Source organism: Hipposideros armiger, unplaced genomic scaffold, assembly GCF_001890085.2.
Source record: "Hipposideros armiger isolate ML-2016 unplaced genomic scaffold, ASM189008v1 scaffold_377, whole genome shotgun sequence".
Classification (NCBI taxonomy): Eukaryota; Metazoa; Chordata; class Mammalia; order Chiroptera; family Hipposideridae; genus Hipposideros; species Hipposideros armiger.
Window position 1 is genome coordinate 1,414,848 of NW_017731727.1, and position 20,548 is coordinate 1,435,395.

At 36.0% G+C, this 20,548-nt stretch overlaps 1 protein-coding gene across 6 annotated transcripts in view; it reads left to right on the forward strand.

The window, feature by feature from the left end:
• COL4A5 (collagen type IV alpha 5 chain) overlaps positions 1 to 20,548 on the forward strand; it is a 256,477-nt gene that overhangs the window by 200,845 nt on the left and 35,084 nt on the right. For all 6 annotated transcript variants that reach the window (XM_019662461.1, XM_019662459.1, XM_019662464.1 and 3 more), the window contains 10 exons: positions 1,301 to 1,468; positions 2,371 to 2,460; positions 2,925 to 3,074; positions 4,799 to 4,897; positions 6,293 to 6,382; positions 6,741 to 6,880; positions 14,341 to 14,467; positions 18,314 to 18,394; positions 19,107 to 19,205; positions 20,400 to 20,450. In XM_019662461.1, the coding sequence (XP_019518006.1) occupies positions 1,301 to 1,468; positions 2,371 to 2,460; positions 2,925 to 3,074; positions 4,799 to 4,897; positions 6,293 to 6,382; positions 6,741 to 6,880; positions 14,341 to 14,467; positions 18,314 to 18,394; positions 19,107 to 19,205; positions 20,400 to 20,450 (1,095 nt within the window). The remainder of the gene's footprint in view (positions 1 to 1,300; positions 1,469 to 2,370; positions 2,461 to 2,924; positions 3,075 to 4,798; positions 4,898 to 6,292; positions 6,383 to 6,740; positions 6,881 to 14,340; positions 14,468 to 18,313; positions 18,395 to 19,106; positions 19,206 to 20,399; positions 20,451 to 20,548) is intronic.

Genomic DNA, 20,548 nt, shown 5'->3' on the forward strand with positions numbered 1-20,548 from the left:
ATTTCATTTATAGAATATGCTATATGAATATCTGAGCTAATACCTAAAATAAGTTTTGTTACTCACTACTAATATGTGACAGTAGTGAACCAATATCTAATAACTTCTATTTGTAGACATGTCTGTTCTAATCTTTACATACCTAGTTTTGATTTTTTTTTTTTAAGATTTTATTGGGGAATCGGGGAAGGGAAACAGACAAGTTGCTGTCCTTTTGTTCTTCAGTCTAGTTGTGGAGAACGTTGCTTCACTGGCCCATGTTGGTATTATTGTTGTGCTCTTCCTGGCTGAGGCAGTCGCTCGCCGGCCATTGGACGGCTGCTTATGGCGGCTCACGGCAGCTCACGAAAGCTCACACCTGCTGCCGGCCAGCCTCACTGCAGCCTACGCCGTCACCGGCGACTCATGGCAGCCCAGCTCCAGGTCAAGCTGTTGTTCATCATTTTAGCTGTAGAGGGCGCAGCATCACTGGCCCTCATGTGGGATCTGAACCGGGGCCCTGATGTTCAGAGCTGGCGTTCCAAGCCACCTCTTAACCAACACGCCACTCGGCCAGCTCTAGTTTTGATTTCTAACCCAATGAATCTTTTGCAACTTGCTTCTGCTTTTGTGGCCCATCTTGCTACTGAACTTTAACACCCTGCCTCTTGTACTTCAGGTCTACCAAGTACTGTATGTAGTTCCTTCTCAAAAACCCTATCTTAAAGCAAGCAATAAACATGAAAAAAAAAACAAGATTTCTCCAGATTTAAGTATTTGGTTTCTTATCATTATTTTGTAGAACTGTTCTCCTGGGCCATATTTCAAAGGACAAATAAGTTATTCTGAAAACTTAGTTATTAAAAACCAACTACTTGGGCTTTAGTACAACACCAGGCAGCAATCCATGTAGAGCTATTGAGAGTGAGCATTTAGAAACTTTTATAGCAATTTGACAGTGTAATTCTATGTGTTCAGTATAATTAAAATGTAGGGTTATATTTTCTTTGTCTTTGGTTTTTATTTTATTTTTAGTAATTTTTATTGTATTTTATAAAAAGATACTAGTCCTTGATGGACCAGGAATTAAAAGATTGATCTTTCTTCAGAAATAATTTGAAAAGTATTTTCTTAGAGAAACATACTTGAAGATTCTAAAGTTTGATTGTTAGGTAATTTTATGTGCATGGTGCCAAAAATATCTCTAACTCACTGTTAGGTTTGTTATATCAAATTGTATCATTTGTTTGCTAGTAAAATAACCAGATATGTCTCTTAAAACTGCCTCAATACTTGTTAACACTGGTGTTGTATTAACTAGGCTTGCCTGGAATACCAGGAGAGAAGGGAGATCCGGGGCCTCCTGGGTTTGATGTTCCAGGACCCCCTGGTGACAGAGGCAGTCCTGGGATCCCTGGAGCACCTGGTCCTATGGGACCCCCAGGATCACCAGGGTTTCCAGGAAAAGCAGGTGCCTCTGGCTTTCCAGGTAATTTATTTAAACTTTTCTCTGGTTTTAGATTCAGGAAATTAAAACTAATATGACTCTGGTATATTATTTTCTTGTTGTATTTCTCTGGATTGACACTGTCTCTTAAGGAAAAGTGTTAAATGTCTTTGATTGCAGGAAACTGACTTTCCTATTTGCATTACACTTTCTCTGTGAAAATTCTAGATATATATTGCTATACAACAAACGACACCAAAATTTAGTGGTTTAAATCAACCTTTTTATTTTGCCCAAGATTTTGTGGGTCAGGAATTAAGAGATGTCTTAAAGGGGTCATTTAACTCTGATCAACATGGCACCAGCTGGAGTGGTTGGGGGTGGAGGGTATACTTTCAAGATGGCACTTCTTTGGCAACTGAGTGTTCCTTGGCCTCTTCACATGGTATTTCATTATCAATACTGCCTCTTCACATGGCTTGGGCTCCTCACATTGTGGTAGTGTCAGGGTAGTCACTCTCTTTTCAGGGCAGCTGCTTTCCCAAAGAGAAAATTCCCCAAACCAAGTGTGTTTTCCAAGAGCCCCAGGTAGAAGCTGAAAAACTTCTTGTAGTCTAGCCTTGGGAGTCATCCAGTGTCATTTAGTCAAGGGCAAGGCACAGAGTCAGCCCAACTTCAGGGGGAGAAGACTACACAAGCATTCGTATGCAGGTTCATATGGTTCATTGGCAGTCGTTTTTGGAGGTGAGCTACCACAGTGAGTCTTCTTATTCATGGGTATCAGCAATAGTGGTCACTAAGGTTACAAAAATTGAAAATGGATAAAACTTAGTGCTTTCCCTCCAACTCTCAATATTTTTTCAGTTGACAGCTTAAAACTTATCTTTTGTCTTTCCAAGGAAGGTAAAGGAAAGGTAAAAGTTACTTATTGATATTCTTCAAAGGTGCCAAAGGTGAAATGGGTGTGATGGGACCTCCAGGCCCACCAGGACCCTTGGGAATTCCTGGCAGGAGTGGTGTTCCTGGTCTCAAAGGTAATATTCAGAGTTTTCTGGCAGATGCATGTAAGAGAATATTAAACATTGCTTTGTTACAATACAGAATATTTTTATTTTACTGCTTTAAAATGAACAATGTTTCCTTGTAGTTTGTTTCTATGTGGCAGGGCATTCAAATAGGTCCTGTTCTCAATTTGGGGACACGTTTAGCTTGGATAGTGGTAAATGCTTAGCTCAAAAGAACAAAATATAGGGATTAAATTTTGATTTTTTTACAGTCTCTATAATTGTCAAAGAACCCCAAAAGAAACAGGGATTGTTATTTGAGTGTAAAAATGTGCATGAGCTCAAGTGATTCATAGGCAATAACCAAGGTGCATAAGTGTTTTAGGTGGTCAGTGACCTACCCAACTATGGAACATATGGATAATCTTTATATGCATTAATCTTGGATGAATAAATCTGATCTGCTGTGTCTTTCCCACGCGTGTTCGTTTTAGGTGATGATGGTTTGCAAGGTCAGCCAGGACTTCCTGGAGCTACAGGAGAAAAAGGTAGTAAAGGAGAGCCTGGTCTTCCAGGCCCTCCTGGACAAATGGATCCAGATCAGCTGGTCTCAAAAGGCGAGAAGGGGGACCCTGGTTTACCAGGTGAGTGGATATTTTATTAATGAGTACATTTCCAGGTATATCTAAAGTTTAATTTTTAACATCTTGAAAAGTGACTTATAGTCCTGGATTCACTTACAAAAAGCACTTAGATGTATCAAATTTTGGTAATGAAAATTTTTACTTGATTTTTACTGTTGCACTGATCAACATATATTTGAGTGTTTTCTTTGTAGTTTATCACAAACTGTGAGGTTTTATTTTTTTATTAAGTTTATTGTGGTTAATAAAATTATATAGGCTTCAAGTATACATTTATATAATACATCATCCATATATCACAATGTGTGTTCACCACCCAGAGTCAGTTCTCCTTCCATCACCATATATTTGATCCCCTTTTACTTCATCTACCTCCCCCCTCCCCCTTTACCCTCTAGAAACCACTAAACTGTTGTCTGTGTCTGAATTTTTGCTTGTCTTGTTTGTTTGTTGCTTTTCGTTTTATATCCCACATATAAGTTAAATCATATGGCTCTTGACTTTTTCTGTCTGACTTATTTCACTTGGAATGGTAATCTCAAGATCCATCCATGTTTTGAAATAGACTTAGGCAGTCACCTTCAGGCCTTTCAGAAATATGGAATAGGATATAGTTGAGAGAAAAAGATAACTAGCCCAAATCACTTGAGAAACAGTTTGCACTGTTTGGGAAATTTGCTGATCCTTGAATCTTTTTCCCTGAAACCAGATAAGAATGAGTGTTACATTGTTTGCCTGCAGTGTTTTGATATCCATATCATACTTGGCTTTTAAATACAGTTCATTGTTATACTAACTGGCAGAATAAACAAGTACTAGACTATGAACAGCCAAGCTCACCCTTGGGGGGATGTCACAGAAAGTAGGTCTAGGGAACAGCTGTGTTTTTATAATTATTTTATGAGAAGTAATAAGGTATGAAGTATAACATTTATTTTTTAAATTAAAAAAAATATTTTTTTATAAAAGTATATTTATAGCAAAGCATCAAAAAATATGGATAAGCACAAATCAATAAAACACAATCCAATCTATATAGATTAGTCTTTCAGGCAACATGGAACTTTAAAACTAGCTTTGTTTATTCATAGCTAGTAGTCAAGTTTGTGGCTCTTTTTGTGTTGTAACTATTAGTATTTTCAGTCCATGTGTGCATGTGAGTGTGTGTAGGTGGATTTGTGTGTACACAGATGTTAAAAATTTCCCTATGAGCAGGACTTGGTGGCAATTTTTTTCCTCAAAAAAGTATTTAAGACATTAGTGTAATTTTGTACATCATCATGAAAGATGCAGGGCTGCTTAATTGTTTATTACTGCTAAAATGAGCTATCTTTCTTGAATTATTTGTCGCAAGATTTCTCTTTCAACTATGCCTTCTGTAAAATAGACGCAGTAAACTATACTTGCCTCTAATATAGGGTTATTAAAGATGGTTGTAGAATATAAGAGATAGCCTAAAGATAATCTGCCCCAAATTCTTCATTTTACAGTGTAAGAAACTGAGGCCCAAAGAGGAAAGTTATTTAATTATTGAATGCTCTGAATTTCTTAGTGGTAGCTAAACAAAAAGTGGAGGATTTTAGCATGAGTCCAGTGCTATTGGTTCATACTATGTGAGATCACTGGTACCTGTGTTTCCCTCACATTTTAGAATTTGGGTAGCTTGCTTTGCCAAATACATTTAATGAATTAATGATATCATCCTAACTTGTCTTCCTTGGAAGGTATTCCTGGACTTTCAGGGCCAAAAGGTTACCAGGGTTTGCCTGGAGATCCAGGGCAACCTGGACTGAGGGGCCAACCTGGATTACCAGGACCACCAGGTAAGTATGATAGACCACCAGTAGTAATTGAATGGCTAATCTTGAACCCTGGAAAACTATGTATTTATCATGTGTGATGATATTTTGTATCTGGTCAACACAATATATTGTACTTGCGTAGCTACTGAGATATGGAGTTCTCCTTTAACGAAAATGTTGCCATTTGGCCTGAGTATCAACAGACAAGCTTTGTAGGACATTTTAATTTACTCACTTTTTTCTTTTTGTGGTAGCAAAATCAGAAGTATGAGTATATCCAAGTGAGGTGCTCTGTTTTACTTACATAAATTTCAACATATGTTATTAAGGCAGGAGCCAGAAGAATTCACCTTTTCCAATTCTTTCCCTTCAGACAAGTCAATCATTAAACCATGTAAAACAGATGGCTTTAAAAATAGATACTGATTCAAAAAAATAGATGCTGATTCTTTTTTTAAACGTTTCAAGGGATGAAAATTTCACAACTACCTTGGTAGTCTGTTACAGCATTAATCACCATTACAATCAACATGGTTATTTTCTTATGTCTAATAACTCTTTCTTGCTGCTTCTTAAGGCATTTTTTTAGTTGGGCCCCTAAGAAATAAAGAGGAGCTGGTCCCCATTTCCAAAACAACCCTTGAGGTCAGTTATTCTGCTCTAAACTCTGCACTATGAGTACATTGCCATGATGTAGTTGGAAAGAGAATTTATCACCCTATCTATCCTTCCCATCTTCTGCATTCTCTTTCCCAAGTTGGAAGTAAATGTGAAAGAAAAAATATTTTAAAATGTTTCAGACAACTTTGTGTTCCTTGGAAAATACCTACGTGACCCCATAGAGCTCAAGCATCTAAGATCTAGAAAGAATGTGTAAACAGAGCAACATGACTGTTGGGGTAACAGTCCAGTACCTCTCCATAAACTCTTATTTATCCCTGGCCTAATGTACTAGAGGTATATCATGACAGGTTACAACTTTCCTCTTCATGCTCTCACATACTCAGGGTCTACATTGGAAAAGCCACTTAATCTTTTAAAAACAGATTCATCATATTGGATCAATCTGTGTTAAATACAGTAAGGGTAATTATACACATACAACAAATAGGATTTCAGGTGTCTGGCATTGTCTTAGGGCAAGAAACAAGGTGTCCTGGTAAAATTTTTCCATTTTTAAAATAAATGTATGTTGGGAGACCTCCGTTACTATCATTATATTGTAATATGTTCCTACGGACATTTCTTAGGTACCTCTTGCGTGTTTTATGCTGAATTAGATTAGTGGATCTTAATCATGTATTAAGATTTGATACATCGAATTCCATGCTCGCATTTTAATGATGACCCATTCTAAGAAGCAGACCACCTCAATATTGCCGACTTGTCTTAATTTTACCAATCTGATTTTTCTAGGACCCAAGGGTAACCCTGGTCTCCCTGGAAAGCCAGGACTTACAGGACCTCCTGGACTTAAAGGAAACATAGGTGATATGGGTTTTCCAGGTGAGAGATGAAAATCTCCCAAATATTTAGCTCCATTAATGGAAGATGCTTCATTGTCTTTGTTACCAGAAAAGAGACTGGTGTTGATAGAATCAAACTGAGACAATATCTAAAGTAATTAGTGGGCGAAGCTTTAGAAACCTTAAAAGAATTCACAAACTTATATTTTTTCTCTAGCTGTACCCTTTTTGCTTAAACTTCCATTAAAAATAGGCTTTTACATAATACTGGTTGTAAAGCTCATTATTATATAACTCAGAATTTGCAGAGTTCTTTTCAAGCGTTCTTTTTGCTTGGTCACATGCATCATGGATAAAACATATTTTCTACAATAGTGCATGCTACATGTTTTCAACAGGCCCTCATGGTGTGAAAGGGTCTACTGGTACCCCTGGAATTCCTGGACAACCAGGCTCCCCAGGATTGCCTGGACAGAAAGGAGAAAAAGGTGACCCTGGTGCTTCAGGCATTGGTCTTCCCGGTCTTCCTGGCCCAAAGGTAATCCAATTTTAGGCATATGCTTGAGAAAATGTAATGTTTCTTTAATACTGTGATCATTCCTAATACTTCATTAAACAAACTATACAATGACATGATATACTTTGGGTGAGAAATTCATTCCTTCTCTTTTTTCTTATATTGTAAAAAGATATGTTCATATGTTTTAGGGTTTGTAATCCAAAAAGGAGGAAAAATGCTTTATGATTTATTTCTTTTCCCTTTGTCTTAATCTGTGTGTGTTTCAGTAGACCAAAGGCATATTTCTGCCTGGTTTTGGTTTTCCTTTCCCTTTTAGTGATGGCGTTGTTGGTCTTTGCCCAATTATTATTGGGTCATCAGGAAAGTCATGACGTATTTTTCTATGTTTTTCAATGCAAAAATGCATCATGACTTTCCCAACAACCCAATATTATTAACTGTCCAGAGCCGGCTCAACAGTCAGTGCACCTGGATGATCAGGCCAGGAATCCACCGAGCAGTCCCTGTGCAGGACTGATTGGCACAAGGTAATGAGAAAAGAAAGAATGGCATAGACACCAGAGTTGGGATTAGGAAGTTTACTGACTGCGGATGGCAGCCAGTGACAGCATTTATTAAAAGGCATATTGCTTATATAGAAAGCAAGTTCCTCTTTTATGAGGAATAAATCTTATCTAAGTGTAGGGGATTTGGTAGGGGGTTTTTGGGGAATGAAGAACCAATGTTCCTGACTTGGGGGTTTGGAGGTGAGATAATCTCTTGGCAACAAGTTACATGATTACATAGCAAAGACTAATAATATATTTTTAGTAAAGTGAAGCAGAGGCAAATGGCAACTGTCAGCAAGTCCATGATGGAAAAGTCCCAAAGTTCATAAGTCCATAGACAGTGACATCTGAGGGTCTGGTGGTTGTGGTTTGGGAACTTGTGCTTTTCCATGGCACAGGAGATGAGCTGAGCTGGGCGTTGTTGGGTTACTTGTTTTAGCAGTTCCCCTTTTTCAGCTAACAAGCAGTTTTGCAGTCTTTTCCTCAGCACACAGACCATGGGGGTCTGTAGCCACCCGCCATTTTCTACCTGTAGTCAGCCTAGCATCTCATTACTCTGAGACAGCCCCCAACAATCAACTAATTTTAAGAGGCATTTTTAAAAATGATTTTATTGGGGAATTGGGGAAGAGGAACACTGTTGGGGAATTGGGGGAGGGGAACAGCCAAGTTGTTGTCCTTCAATCTTAGTTGTGGAGGGCGCAGCAAGCTCAGATCCAAGTCCAGTCGTGCCACTCAGCTCAAGGTGCCGAGTTCAGTCTTAGTTGCAGGTGGGTGTAGCCACTATTTCATGCAGGAGTCAGAAACGGCAGCTTTGTTGTTAAGAGTGTGCACGCTATCCCCTGAGCCACCCGGGTGGCAGCTCAGCTCAAGGTGCCAAGTTCAGCCTTTAGTTGCTAGTGGGCACAGCCCAGTGTCTCAAACAGGCAACCTCGTTGTTAGGAGCACGTGCTCTCACCAGCTGAACCGTCCTGTCACCTGTTGGCAGCTAAGCTTGAGCGCAGCTCACTGGCCCATGTGGGAATTGAACCAGTGACCCTGTTGCTCAGAGCTTGCATTCTTGAGCAAGCTCTTAACCAACTGAGCCACTCGACCAGCCCAAGAGACTTATCAACAGAATAACTTATGCAATTAATGAAAAGTGTACTATTCGTAACTGCATATCTCAGGTATTTCTCCAAAAACAGTTTTGCATATCCCTCGATGCCCCTAGACAGTGAAAAAACTTTTGTGGTACTTCTCAAGCACTCAGATTTAGAACTTGTTGCAGAATCATGGACTCAACAGATATTTTATAACTGCTTAATTCCACGTAAAAAGATAATAATTTTTACTGATCTGTAGAAGTGCTTTACAGTAGAGATGCATCCATTGTCTATTACATATCTTGGAAATATTTTCTCCCACTCAATTCTTTGTCTTATAAAGTTATTTAATCATTCAACCAGACCACAGAGCTAGGGTGTATTAGAAGAGGAATTGTGTTACTCAACTTCTGAGGAATTAGTGAAAATTCCCACTGAGATAAGATTTTATTTAATAATATTTTAAAGACAATTTCTTTTTAATAGTATGCAAAGACTATAATTTGATTTTCCAGTTGATCAACTTATTGTAAGAGATAATCAAGAGAAGTTTCTGCATATTAATTTAGATTGACAGTGTCAAGTGTATTGAAATTCATCTTAATTTTTTGTGTTAAATTTGAATTTTACCAGTAATATATAAATACATGTTTTTATTTTTTGCTATTTGTTAATTAATTTTTTTATTGTCTCAAGTGTAGAAACCCACATAATAACTAGACATTTACACACCCCACAAGGTGATAAGCCCAACAAGTCTACTACCCATCTGACACCATATATAGCTATTACAATACCACTGACCATATTCCCTACACTGTACTTTACATGTCATGACTATATTTCTTTTAATTATAGTTGACATTCAATATTATTTTATATTAATTTCAGGTGTACAGCATACTGGTTAGACATTACCCAATAAATCTAGTACCCATCTGACACTATGCATAGTTTTTACATTATTGCCTATATTCTCCATACTATATTTTACATCCCCATGACTATTTTGGGACTACGTTTGTACTCCTTAATCCTTTCACCTTTCTCAACAATCCCCCCAACACCCCGCTCATCTACCAACTATCAGTTTGTTCTCTGTATCCATGAGTCTGTTTCTGCTTTGTTAGTTCATTTATTTTGTTCTTTAGATTCCACCTGTAAGTGAGACTATATAGTATTTGTCTTTCTCAGTCTGACATAGGTCACTTAGCATATTAAACTCTAGGCCTAACCGTGTTGTTGCAAATGGTAAGATTTCATTCCTTTTTGTGGCAGAGTGATACTCCATTGTATAAATGTACCACGATTTCTTTATCCAATCGTGTATTGACAGGCATTTCGGTTGTTTCCCTATCTTGGCTATTGTAAATAGTGCTGCAGAAAACATCGGGGTGCGTATATTTTTTAGAATTAGTGTTTTGGTTTCTTTGGATAAATCCCCAAGAGTGGAATTGCTGGGTCATAGGTAGTTCTATTTTTAATTTTTTTAGGAACTTCCATACTTTTTTCCATAGTGGCTGCACCAATTTGAAATCCTACCAACAGTGTGTAAGTTTTACCTTTTCTCCACATCCTTGTGAGCATTTGTTGTTTGTTGATTTATTGATGATAGCCATCACAATGAGATACCACCTCACTCCTGGATAACTGACCTAAATATGAGAGCTAAAACTATTAAAATCTTAGAAGAAAGCATAACTAATGTTTCATTATCTTAGGTTAGGTTGGTTATTTTTTAGATATGACACCAAAAAGCACAAACAGCCAAAGGAAAATATAAATTGGACTATATTAAATTTTTTTAAATTTTGTGTTGCAAATGATAACATCAATAAAGTAAAAAGACGACCAACAGAAAGAAAGTGTTTTTAAATCATATATCAGAGATTGTATAAAGAATTCTTATAATTCAATAAGAAAGGAAATGAACCAATTTTTTAAATGGGCAATGTTAATTGGACCTAACAGACATGTAAAAAACATTCCATCCTACAATAACAAAGTACACATTGTTTTAGAGAACATGGAACATTCCCCAGAAAAGACCATATGTTAGGCTAAGCTCTCCCAAAAAATTGAAGAGGAGGGAACACTTCCAAACTTACTCTATGATGCCAGCATTCCCCTGATTCCAAAGCCAGAAAAAGATAGTACAAGAAAACTACAGTCCCTTGTATATATTGATATAATTTTTTCAACAAAATATTAGTACATATACCAACAGCATATTAAAAGGATTGTACACCATGATCAAGTGAGATTTATTCTAGAATGCAAGGATGGTTCAACATACAAAAATCATTAATGTAATATATTACATTAATAAAATGAAAGGAAAAACCCACATGATCATCACAATAGAAGCAGAAAAATCATTTGACAGAATTCAACATTCTTTCATTACTTACAAAAAAAATAAAAAGAAAAAACTCAACAAGCTAGTAACAGAAGGAAACTACCTGAACATAATAAAGGCCATATATGAAAAACCCATGGCTAATATCATACTCAGTGGCAAAAGACTGAAAGCTTTTCCTCTAAGAACAAGAACAAAACAAGATGCACATTGTAGTCATTCCTATTAAACATAGTACGCACAGTCCTAACCAGAGCAATTAGGCAAGATGAAATTTCTCACTGAAATTTGGTTCTGTCCAAAAACATCCATGGAGACATTTGGTCCATAGTTAAAATAAATGCCTCTCTTCAAAAAGATTTGAACCCAGACCCATCTACCTAATCCCATATGCCATTAGCTAAGTTAATAAGGCAAGAAGGGTTATTATTGGAAATACAACCACAGCACAATTTTTGGACAAATAAAACATGGTAGTATTTTTTTGTATTAATCCTGTAAACCCAAAGTAGAAATAAACGTGGACTATTTGAACCCAGAGATGTTTTCTAAGTGCGGACGTTTTGGATAGGACCATATATCTGATCATTCTATGGAAAACAGTATAGAGGATCCTCAAAAAATTAAAAATAGGCTGACAGCTGGCGTGAGTGGCCGGCAGCCGGCAAGAGCTGCCGTGAGCGGCCAGCTGACGGGCGGCGATCGACTGCCTCAGCCGGATAGAGCGCAATGATCATAAAACCAGCATGGGACAGTGAGCTGTGCCCTCCACAACTAGACTGAGAACAACGGCTGAGGGAGGGGGAGGGGGGAAATAAAAAATAGAATTGTCATAGGATTCAGCAATCCCACTTTTGTGTATTTATCCAATGTAAATGAAAATACTAACTTGAAAAGATATATGCACTCCCAAGTTCACTGCAGCATTATTTACAATAGACAAGATATGAAAGCAGAGTAAGTGTCCATCAATGGATGAGTGGAACTGAAAAAATGTGCTACACACACACACAGTAGAATATCATTCAGCCATAAAAAAGAAGGAAATCTTGCGATTTGTGACAACATAGATGGACCTTGAGAGCATTATGCTAAGTGAAATAAGTCAGAGAAAGGCAAATACCATATGACCTCACTTAGACATGGAATTTAAAAAGAATAAATTTTTAAAACTAAAAACAAACAAACAACAACAAAAAACCCTCAGGATATAGAGAACAGATTGGTGGTTGCCAAATGGGGGATTGCAGTGGGGGTGTAGGCAAAATGTATAAAGGGGATGAAAAAGCACAAACTTCCATCTATAAAATAAATAAGTCATGGGGTGTTAATATACAGCATGGTGACTATAGTTAATAATACTATTTTGTGTATTGAAAGTTGATCAGAGAGTAAATCTTAAAAGTTTTTATCACAAGAATGAAAAGTTTTATAATTATGTAAGGTAACTAGATTTGTTATGGTGATCATTTCAAGAATATATACAAATAAGTTAGTATGTTGTACACCTGAAACTAATATAACATTATAAGTCAATTATCTCTAAATTAAATATCTCAAATCCTGACATTGGAACAAATGTAGATATTCGTGGTTTAAGTATATTCAACCATGTCTAGCTTTCACTGAAGTGTGAAATATACTACAATTTTCCTTTTTCAGAGCGATTTACGGGATTCCTCACCAGTTTGTTGATTTTCTGAGTACTGTCTTCTTTTTTATCTCTTCTTGCTTACCTTTTTTGAAGCTTTGGTTTCTCTGCAAGTGGATATGAATAATAAAAGCTTAGATAAAAGTTAAACTAGCAAATTTTAGTCCTTTTCAGAATCCCTAGTGAAATATTTACTTTCTTTCCACAGTTTACTTGGTTTGAAGGATTAGGGCCATGGGGAAGTGGGAAGAACTGCATTAGAGAACAAATGCTGGTTGAAATTATAGATTGAGGTTATTTGTAGGATTTAACATACTTTATCATAATCAGGAGTTTGTCTGCTGCATTTCAGATTTACCATTATCAGAATATCTGAATTTTCTTCTTGTTTTTTATTTTGGCATATAAATATCATTGGTTCATGAATAACAAGAAGAATCATATTTTATTCAAAGCTTCTCTGTGTTAATACCTAAGATGGAACCAATTCAATCCAAAATTTAATAGTATACTTATTATGTGTATAAAAATGTGCTAGATGTTTTATTTATAAAGGTTCAGAGAAAAAAATATATATATATATTCCTAGCCCAAGACTCTTAATTTTTTTTAACTGTAATGTAAGGCATTAACTTAAAAAGCTTTTAGGGCTGGCCAAGTGGCTCAGTTGGTTAGGAGCTCGCACTCTTGAGCAACAGGGTCGCCGGTTCAATTCACGACCCGAGCTGAGCTGCTGCTGCACTGCCAACAGGTGGCAGGATGGCTCAGCTAAAAAAATAAAAAATTAAAATAAAATAAAAAATGAACAAAATAAAAAGCTTTTAATATAATGCAGAAACACTTGAGTCACAAACAGATGATCTTATTTGCCTAGACAAACCTGAGAACTAAATGAAGAAGGAAGTATTTAGTAGGTGATGTTGAACACTAATGCTTTGTTGGAGAGGTCAGGATCTTCATGAGCAGAGCAGTGAACACTGTGGTAGATATAAAGTTATGACACATTTGCTTGTTATTGGGAAAAACTTGTTTTAATTGTGAAAGTGGGTGTGAATTTTTATAAGGCTCTATAAAAAAAACAATGCAAATGTTCATTGAGCAAAAATGGTTGTATATGAATTGTCTCTGACCCCAGAGAAACTTTCAATGTAGTTGAAGACTTAAGACATGCATATTTGAAACCATTATAGACATGACAGAAGAACCTATACTAAATTCCTAGGCTAAGCCCTTTGTCCTGGAAGTAGTCATGGAGGATATAGAATTTGAGATTTCCACTGAAGAATTGATAGACTTCTTTACATTAAGATGAAATTAACTTTTTGCAGTAGAACCTACTGTAGCTGTTGTTTGACATGCTTATTGTAAGCAATGAATTTTATTTTAGCATACTTGGGATGATAATCACAGGTTGTGAAATCAGACTGTTTAGATACAAATCCAGATTGCACCACTTACTAGCTGAATCACTGTAAAATAAGGATAATAATAGTATCATTCTTATAGTGTTATTAAATATTAATGAGAATAATGCATCTAAATATCATGGGAATAGCATGAGCTCTGGAGTCTGACAGACCTTGGTACAAATCCCAATTATGCCACTTACTAATGACCTTAGGCACTTGAATTCTCCAAGATTCAGTTTTCTCATTTATAAATGGAAATGATAAAGCCTAAATCAAAGGGCTGTTGTGATGATTAAATGAAGCAATTTATGTAAAGTGCTCAGCAGAGTGCCTGACATATAGTAAAAGCTCTACAAATAATGTTATGTTGTTATATAATCTAAGTAATGTAGCGCCTTCAGATTTATCTTTTATTCATTATTTTAGGGTGAACCTGGTCTGCCTGGATACCCAGGGAACCCTGGTATGAAAGGTTCTGTTGGAGATACTGGTTTTCCTGGATTACCGGGAACCCCTGGAACAAAAGGACAACCAGGCCTTCCTGGATTCCCTGGTAATATTGCTTTTCTCAATTGCTTCCTTCTTTCCTTCCTTAACTAGTCTAACCCATATCACAGAGCAACTTCTTCTTTGGCAGACTTTTATTGTATTTCCCAACCAGGCACTGACTAGCAACATAATCTTGAACTAGTTTTGTAACTTTTCTTTGCCCAAATTTCATTCTGTATAAAATGAGACTATTACCAACTCAGCAGGACAGTATCCTGTGAGCAGTAAGACTGTTTGATGGAGCATTTTTCCATCTTTGACTGCTAGCCACAAGTCAATTAAGAGGCCTGACTATTTTGATTTATAAAGGTTCTGACAAAAATATGTATATATATTCCGAGCCCAAGACCCTTGTTTTTGTTTGTTTGTTTGTTTGTTTGTTTTTAAACTGGGATTTAAAAGGCCTTGGCTTAAAAAGCTTTTATTATAACGCAGAAACACTTGAGTCACAAACAGATGATCTTATTTGCCTAGACAAACCTGAGAACTAAATGAAGAAGGAAGTATTTAGTAGGTGATGTCAAGCACTAATACTTGGTTGGAAGGGTCAGGATCCTTGTGAGCAGAGCAGTGAACACTGTGGTAATGTACATTGCCAAACATTAGCCTGCTGCTGATTCTCTTAGAAAGTTGTACTCAGGCACACAGTGGATGGCTATTGGTAGAACAAGCAATCATACCCTTCATTCAGATGACAAGGACTGAGTCATGTAAGCAAAGGGAGTTAGCACTATAGTCAAGTAGGTAGCCTGAACTAGATTGTTATAGTACCTGCTCTGTTTATGCTTCTATTTAATTTTTTGTTTATTTTGGATGGCATGGATGGAGTGGGCCTTTAGTTACCTTCTCCTTAACCTTTTTATTGAAGTATAACATAAACACAGTAATGTGTACAAGACTATAGATGAGTTTTTACCCATGCACATAATCTATGTACCCACCATACATATCAAGATATGAAACAGTTCCTTCACACCATAAAGTTTACCCATTCTTCAGAGTGAACCCCCACCCCAGGTAACCACTCCTATGACTTCTATCATTATCAATTTAATTTATCTGTTTTTGAGATTCATATAAATGGTATTATACAGTATATATCCTTGCATCTGGCTTCTTTAATTCATCATTATGTCTGTAAAATTCGTGTATCTTGTTGCATGCTTCATTCATTTGTTTTTTATCAATGCTCTGTAGTATTCCATTGAAATAATACACCATAATCAATTACCCAATTCTCCTATTGATGTACTTTTGGATTATTTCCAATTTGGGACTTGAAGGGGTTCAGAACAGACCTCCCCATAATGTGCCACTTTTGCATTATTTTGAGCTGAAGGCAATTGAGACCCAGCAGGCTCAAGAGAAACTTTTATTGGCTTGTCCAAAAAGTCATGATGCATTTTTGCAACAAAAAACATTAAAAAAATATGTTATGACTTTTCTGAAAACCCAATACTTCTCTCTTAAAGAATTTAAATTGGGGGCCTTGCCCACAATAAGAATTATGACCAGAAATAACTTTTTATGACCTATATATATAGCAGGGCAAACATCTAATTACTGAGCAGCTGTTGTTCTTATCATCCTGCAAATTACCCCCTGCCCCTCTAAAGCCTCAGGTGTGTTACCTCATTCCTTAGCTCAGCAGGTCATATATGCTTCATTTTACCTTTCTGTCTCTGAACCTCTCACGTATATGGGGTTTCTGACTCTCCTGTATGTGGAGTTCCTTTGTGTATGAAATTAAATTTGTTTATCTTTGGGGTGACCAGTTAGCTCAGTTGGTTAGAGCATGGTGCTGATAACACCAAGGTTGCTGGTTCGATCCCCGCATGGGCCACTGTGAGCTGGGCCCTTCCTAAAAGAGTCAACTATGCCATTGTCACATGAAAGCAATGTGTAACCGACAACCATGGCTGTTCCCCAATAATTTTTTTTTAATTGGTTATTTTCTGTTTTTAATCTGTCTCATGTTGAGACAGATTATTAGACCAAGTGAAAGAGCCTAGAAGGGTAGAGGAAAATTTCTTCCTCCCCACATACTATTAAGAAAAAAATATGCTACTAACATGCTTTGACATGTCTTTTGTTTGACATACATACTCATTTTTCTTAGGCAAAAACTTACTAGTAGCATTACTGAATCATAGGGTTGGAGTACATTTAACTTTAGTAGATAGTGTCAGTTTTCCAAAGTAGTTTTATAAATTACAGTTCCACCTAGAATGTATGAAATGTCCATGGATGTCTCCTGGTGGATTTCCATGATCGTATAGTGGTTAGTACTTTGCATTGTGAAATGTCCAGTTGCCCATATAATCACCTGACTTGGTATTGTTGGTCTTTTTAATTTTAGCTATTCCATTGGGTATATAGAGGTATCTCATTGAAGTTTAAATTTATATTTTCCTAATGAATGACAATATTGAACACCTTTTCATATACTTAATTGCCTATTTGTATAGAATCTTTTTGAAGTGCCTGCTCCAATTTTTTTTGCTCATATTTTATTGGGATTTCTTGCCTTCTTATTGATTCAGAGCAGTTCTTTACATATTCTGGATATGAATTCTTTGTCAGATACATATATTATATATTCTTCCTGTCTCAGATTTACCTTTCACTCTCTTAATGCTGTTGTGTGATGAGCAAAAGTTGCTAATTTTAATAAAGTTCAATTTATCAGTCTTCTTTCATGGTTAGTGCTCTTTGTGTCCTATTCAAGAAATATTTACCTACTCAAGATTATGGAACTATTCTGATTTTTTACAATGTTGAGTGTTTAAGGTTCTATATTTAGGTTTATGATGTCTCAAATAAAAAATATTTTTATGGTATAATGTAATGTAGGGGTCAAGGTTTGTTTTTTCTATACAGATATCCAGTGGCACCCTTTTTTTTCCTTTTAAATAACCCAAGTTCTTCTCATCAAAAGACACAATTAAGAAAATGAATAGGGAAGCCACCGACTAGGAGAAAATACTTGCAAAACTTATATCTGACAAATAACTGATTTCTGGGATATATAAAGAACTTCTACAACTCAATAATAACAAGATATGTAGTCCACTATCTTTAAACGGAGAAAACTTTAAACAGACATCTCATAAAAGAAGATATATGGATGACTACTAAGCACATGTAAAGTTGATCAATATCATTAGCCATCAGATAAAGGCAAATTAAAATCACAATAAATTAACACTACATGCCTATTAAAATGGCTATTATTAAAACAAGTGATATCACCATATGTTATCCGAGTATCTGGATCAACTGAAATGCCCAAACATTATTGTGAGTGTAAAATGCTTTGGCGGGCTTTGTTCTGTTTTGGTTTGGTTTGGTTTTATAAAATGCAGCACACGTGACCTACTCTCTGACTCAGCTGTTCCACTCCCATCTAAGTATATATCTAAGATAAGACATATGTCCACAAAAATACTGAAGCAGAAATATTCATAATAGCTAAAAACTAGAAGTAGACCAGGTTTCCATAAATAGAATAGATATTCATAATAGCCAAAACCTCACCAAATGTCCAACAATAGATGAATGGGTTAAAATTTTTTGGTGTATCCATATGATGGAATCCTACCAGATTTACTAATGTAATATGGTGGTAATTATTTTTTCAAATATATAATAATGACAGCCTCTGGATAAGTATTAATAAATTTAGAACTTAAAATTTTTCTTAAAATATCAAGCAAATACCAGCATCATTTTGGGGTTTCTTTCCATTCTTCACTGTTTCTATGCTAACACTATAAATTGTAAATTTGAGTTATAGCTCCTAAAGCAATGCAGTTTTTCTTTATTTATTAAATTGAGCTATTTACTCTAGGAACCCCAGGCCTTCCTGGACCAAAAGGTATTAGTGGTCCTCCTGGGAACCCTGGACTTCCAGGAGAACCTGGTCCTATAGGTAAGCATGAAATATAAGGGTTTGCTGTTCTGTAAAACTAAGCCGAGTGTTCATTTTGAGAAATTCAAATCATTTCAGGGAGCTGTAAACATTTTCAAGACAAGGAAACAGGATGATCATTCATTTAGCACTGCTTGTTAGATACAAAGTGAACAACTCAATAAAAGTTACTTAAAATTATTTTATGGGACCTTATTTTCTGGGCTCACTTTTTCAAAGGTGAGTTATTTCAAGTATCCTATAATAGTAGATACAAAGTCTGGGTTTTTTTTGTTTGTTTTGTTTTGTTTTGTTTTGTTTTGTTTTGTTTTGTTTTAGAATGATAAGATGTAGCACTTTTATTTGTTTACTGAATTCTAAAGCAGATCACTTGTCTTGGCCCCATATGAGGCCTATAATGCACCCCATGTCACCCCCACACCTTACTTTCTAAAGCTAGATATTCTAGCTTTCTAAAGCTGGATATTCTAAGCTAGATTAAAATCAGAAACTGAAACTTTTGGGATAATGAGTGAATGGTGAGGCTGTTCACTATTCATATTACCCTGTATTTTATGCTTTTTTCATAATATTTCATAATTTAAAGGAGTGTCTCAGAGACACTTTTTGTCACTTGGATACAACTATTTGAAACTAGTATGGAAAGAATGGAGAATATGGAAGGAAATGAGAATTAGGAAGATAGGTGTAACCTGCGTACTCCATTCTTTAGGTGGTGGAGGTCGTCCTGGGCCACCAGGGCCTCCAGGTGAAAAAGGCAAACCAGGTCAAGATGGTATTCCTGGACCTGCTGGACAGAAGGGTGAACCAGGTGCTTTATTTTTTTCATTGTTTTTTTTTTCTAGTTTCCTCCTTGCCTACTTTAACTTTTGCCCTTTTTCACCCACAATGAAATTATGTCTCTTTTCTTACCCTCTAAGCTACCACACACTTTTCCCTTTCTAATTACATTCTTCCACTCTGTCCTGAGAATATTACCTCACATTTATCGATCAAGTTGCTTTTCTTATGAAAACTCCATATCCTTTCTTGCCCAATTTTTCATGTCAAGAAGCTACCCAACTTTTATCAAGTTCTCTGGATGACTTTCATTGTGTAATCTATATTCCATATTGATATANTATATATATATATATATATATATATATATATATATATATATATATATATACCAGAGGGTGCCAAAACAATGTATACACATTTTAAGAGGTGGTATCTATTACTTTTCGAAGTTAAATTGAATTATGGTAGTATGATGTTCGCTTAAAAGATGACGTTAATCAAATGAATGCTAGCATCACCATGTGACAGGCAGAACAAAGAAAATGGCGGAAGCACGGTTGTTGTTCCAGGAGTGCAAGACAATTTTGAAGTGGTATTTGAAATTTGAGAACTTTGTGGAAGTACAATGACAATGGAGGCATGAGTATGCAACAGAACCTCCAACTTGCCTAACAAGTGCACGCATTTGTGATAAGTTTGAGATGCATGGTACTGTGTGAAGAAATTGAAATGGCATGCTCAGCGATACACATGGACACTTTGGTCAACGTTGCTCACGCAGTAGTTCACCGTAATCAGAAGTGTCTGGACACTGATGGTAACCACTTTGAGCACCTCTTATAATTGCAGAAGTCAAACATGACTTGTACGTATTCATCTTTTGTTATCGGTATATATGGAGTATTACAATTTTAATATAATATTTTCCTTTCTTAAAATGTGTATACATTTTTTGGCACACTCTGTATGTGTATGTGTGTGTGTGTGTGTGTTCACATGATATAAGTAAATATATATTTAACACTCATCACAAATAGGATATATGTGTATATAGTTTTTCTGATGATAGAATTGTAATTCCATGTTAGAAATAAACTTTCTGTATGTTTCCTATAATGTACATTGTAACACTTCATAAAAACCTAAATAATTTGAAGATAATCTTCTCTTGTTTCAGTTATTATTATTATCTATTTAAGAGTTTTTGTTTATCCTCTGACAGGTCAACCAGGCTTTGGAATCCCAGGACCCCCTGGACTCCCAGGACTTTCTGGTAAACTTTAATAAAACATGCTAAATAAGTCCATGAATAAAAATATTCTTCAGTACAATTATTTTTCATCTCTACTATTTATTGTTATAAAATGCACA